At 36.0% G+C, this 4,037-nt stretch overlaps 1 protein-coding gene across 1 annotated transcript; it reads right to left on the minus strand.

The window, feature by feature from the left end:
- Nucleotides 1-268: 268 nt before the first annotated feature.
- LOC116160625 (zinc finger MYM-type protein 1-like) lies at nucleotides 269-3,512 on the minus strand. Its single transcript, XM_031473871.1, has 2 exons — nucleotides 3,091-3,512; nucleotides 269-2,929 (listed from the first exon to the last, which is right to left on the minus strand). Exon 2 carries the CDS (start codon nucleotides 2,917-2,919, stop codon nucleotides 382-384), a length of 2,538 nt encoding a protein of 845 aa, XP_031329731.1. The 5' UTR covers nucleotides 2,920-2,929; nucleotides 3,091-3,512; the 3' UTR covers nucleotides 269-381.
- Between the last annotated feature and the right edge of the window lie 525 nt (nucleotides 3,513-4,037).

The following is a 4,037-nucleotide window of genomic DNA, read 5'->3' on the forward strand; positions in this document are numbered from 1 at the left end:
TACATGGTCCAACGTTTTTGACATCTGCCTGTCGGCTTTAAGGGCTTCTATTGCTGCAGCATAATTTTCTTTATGTTCCTCATTGGCATTGCCTGCATCACAAGTGCTGCAGGCAGGGCCGGTTCCACCCAACATGAGGCCCTAGGCGCTAGACGTTGATTGAGGCCCTTGATTTAGCGTTTTGGTCCATAAATATAATCTCGAATTTAATCAATCGATTACCTAAGGGAAAATGCAAAACAACTATTTAAACTCTTATTAACTGTTTTTATTTTTAAACAAGTTTCTAACAAACAAAACATACATGATACAGTAACCGATGTGTATCACGCAGATTCTTAAAAATATAGAAATCCTACTAGAAAAAAGAAAAAGAACACATTAAAAATTCTTTTTTCTGGTTTTTTGTTTTGAAAAGATATCAATAATGTCATCGAAAGGTATGCTGCTTACCACATCCGATTCGATAAAAAGCATTGAAAGATTAGTAGTTTTATCTTGTAGCAAACTATTCCTTAAATAATTTTTGATCCTTTTCAAAACTGAAAAGGCACGCTCTCCAGAAGCATTACTAACCGGCAATGTCAAAAATATTTTTAAAATTGTTTCTACGTTTGGAAACGTGGATCTTAGACCATCGTTAATATGCTTGTACATAGCAAACGGATCCGTAATATTTTCTTCTTTCGCATAATTTAAAAAATGTAACATTTCCTCTTGAAAGTAATCGACATTAATATCATCTTTATATACCTCTTTTATTTTACTAATAGAAAGATTAACTTCTATATCTGTCAAGTTAGTATCAAAAAATATTTTAAAATTTTTTAAAATATCGGTATAAACTTGGCTCCTTCTGTCTAGTTCACTAATTATATTGTCACAAATAACATAAACCGTTTGTGTAATAAACTTTTTGCGACCTCTCAAAAATACTTCATTAGTTGATGTCTCGTCACTTTGCAATTTTCTTGTTTTTTGACGGACTCTTTCGTCATTAAACACACATGAGTCAGTCAACACCTTAGCTTCATCTTCAATTTGTATGAAATTATCCCGAACATCTATTATAAACTGCTTTAAAGATTTTAATAAGTTTTCGCCATTTAACAAATTAATTTTTGGATCTTGGAGTGCTTTACTTGTATAATTTAACCTCACTAATATTTTATACCATAAAGTTGTTAATAAGGCCGTTTCATATTTTTCAAAATGTTTGATTAACCCTTTTATTTCAGTGCGCGCTACAGGCTTTTCGTCTTCAGACTGATACATTTTCATTAAAGCTTGCTGTATTTCTTTGTAGCCCTTTTTAAGAGCCAATATAGCATCGGCCCTAGCTGACCATCTTGTATCGCACACTTTTTTTAGGGTTACACCATCTTTTGGGAGAATGTTCTTTAATACATTCCATCGGCGAGTTGACGCCGAAAAAAAAGTAAATAGATTTTGACAAAAAGAAAAAAAATTCACAGCATCAAAACAAGATTCTGCTGCGTTATTTCCCACTAAATTTAACGAATGGCTTGTACAAGGAACATAAAATGCAGTGGGGCTATGTTTTTTAATTCGGGACTGCAAGCCAGAGTACACCCCTGACATGTTTGCCGCATTATCATAACTTTGCCCCCTACATTTGGTAATATCTAGTGAAAACTCTTTAAAAGCACCTAAAATTACATTTTCCAAATGTTCTGCGTTATGTGCTTCTATGGGTATGAATCCCAAAAATCTTTCTTTTATCTCGCCGTGTTGGTTTAAATATCTGATGATTAAAACCAATTGATCTACGTGAGATATATCAGGTGTAGAATCTACGCTAAGTGAGAAATACATCGCGTTTCTAATGTCATCCAAGATTACGTCTAATGTTTTTTTAGCCATTAAATTAATAAATTCGTCACAGATACTATGGGATAGATAATTAACACTCCCTTTACCGCAATTTCCGTATTTTTCTAAATGCGATTTTAAAAAATTATCAAACTGACTCAAATATTCCAAACATGTCAAAAAGTTGCCTTTATTTTGGGACCCTACGGTGTCATTAGTGCCCCGAAATGCCAATCCAAGCGAACCCAACAGTTTAACTGTAGCAACGACTCTTTTTAAAACTTCTCGCCAATAATTTTCTTCAGACTTCAACTGTTTACACAGCTCAGCATCAATTCGGCCTGACGATAAACGTCGTTTATTGTAACAACACATAGATTTAACGTGCTCCTGGGAACGTTCGTGATCAGTTAATATTCTACAAATATTTTTCCAGTCATTGCACCCTACGATCATTTTGGAAGAAACACGTGAACGTGAAAAAAGTTTGCAAACAAAACAATACACCGATTTACTAGTGTCTGAAAATATCAACCACTCACGTTTTTCCTTAATCCCATTTGATTTGATGGTGTAAAAGTTTGACTCTTGAAAAGTTCTGGTATATACTTTTTCCTTATCGACGTAGGATGATTTTAAATTTTCAATTTTTCCAAAATTTTTAGGAACACTATCCAAGATTTCACCAATAAGTTTTTCTGAAATGTCTGTTGGCCACTTCGCAATATCCCCTAACTGGAGGCTAGTATCGTCAAGCTTCAAGTCGTTCACAATTATCCCCGTATCCGTATCGCCCGTATCCTCATGATGACGTGAATTTGAAGTTTCTTGATGCAAGGTATTCGCGATAATGTCGTCGTCGTCTTCATCTTTAGTGTTTCGGTTTCCACATTCTGAAGTACTTTGCCTTTGCCTTTGCGGAACAGGAATACATATACTTGTACTAGATGGTGGGTCGAGATTTCTCGTCATAGCAGAGGAGTTAGATAAAAATGACGCCATTGAATTTCTAAGAGCCTCCTGTTCCACAATGCGTTCTTTTTGCTTTTTTCGTTTGGCAGATCCAGATTCATATGACCTTTTCATACTGCCGACACTAAAACAACATTTAAAGTTAAACTAAAAATAACCCAACAGATCAGGTGACCGTGACAGTTAATGAATATTGTAAGATTCAATCTTTTTCTTTTACTAATATTCGTCAATTCGTGTTAAAAGTAGGTAATTTGTGCTTCCCCTTTCGTACTTCCTACTTACCCTTGAATGTTTATTTAATAAAATAAATTGCACTTTCGAAGTTCCAGCACTGTGAAAAACTCAGTATAAATTAATATAGGCTTTACTTTAACTTTATGTATAATGTATTTCACGCGAACGCGTGCAGCAGCGGCTCATTGACGAATTGCACTATCAGCTACTTGCCCTCCTTCCCACAATCACACTTCGTTTCGTTGCAACGTACGAGCCTTACGAGGTACGACGTTGCACTTGCCAGCGATGTCATTGAGCCGGAACGCGCCGGAAGCATTTACCCTTTACCAAATCGAGGCGCTCTTCCTAATTTGATTTTTACATTCATTCATATTTTAAAATTAAATATAAATAAAAAGAATTTACATTTATCTGTTTATATTTAAATTTTTTGCATTTTATGGGGCCCCTTTAAAGTTGGGGCCCTAGGCTAGCGCCTAGTGACAAAACCGGCCCTGGCTGCAGGTGTCACTTTTTGGCTGACCAAACGAGAGATTAAACTCTGTTACAAACACTTTTGTGTAAGTACTCTTCTTAATTTTGTACTTTTCGGGGCGCTTCTGCTGATCACATTCTTCTATGTAAAGCTGTGAGGAAACGAAATTAAGGGTGAGGAAATAATCTGCCCAAACCAGTAAATAAGATTTCCCCCAGATATTTCCACTTAATTTCGCCCCTCCTAATCGTCTTCCCCACCAGATCTCCAAGATATATATACCTGTGTCAGTCCAGTGTTTGTAACTTTTGCTTCTACCTTTACCAGTGCCTTTTGCTATTAACCAGCCTTATTTACCTGTCATTGATTACTGCACCTTTAACCGTCGTTCCATTTCCTGTAAAACCGTTGTTAACCTGCACCCCCTGTCGTTCCTTGTGTTGAGTGTGTTGCCGTTAGCCCTAGGGGGTTAATCGTAATTAGCCGTCGAGGTGAGTGAGTGTTTATAGTGTCATTA

Source organism: Photinus pyralis, unplaced genomic scaffold (genome assembly GCF_008802855.1).
Source record: "Photinus pyralis isolate 1611_PpyrPB1 unplaced genomic scaffold, Ppyr1.3 Ppyr1.4_LG1, whole genome shotgun sequence".
Classification (NCBI taxonomy): Eukaryota; Metazoa; Arthropoda; class Insecta; order Coleoptera; family Lampyridae; genus Photinus; species Photinus pyralis.

What these genes read in the sequence shown, in the direction of transcription:
- LOC116160625 (XM_031473871.1), bottom strand. Translation starts at nt 2,919, where the DNA reads ATGAAAAGGTCATATGAATCTGGATCTGCCAAACGAAAAAAGCAAAAA.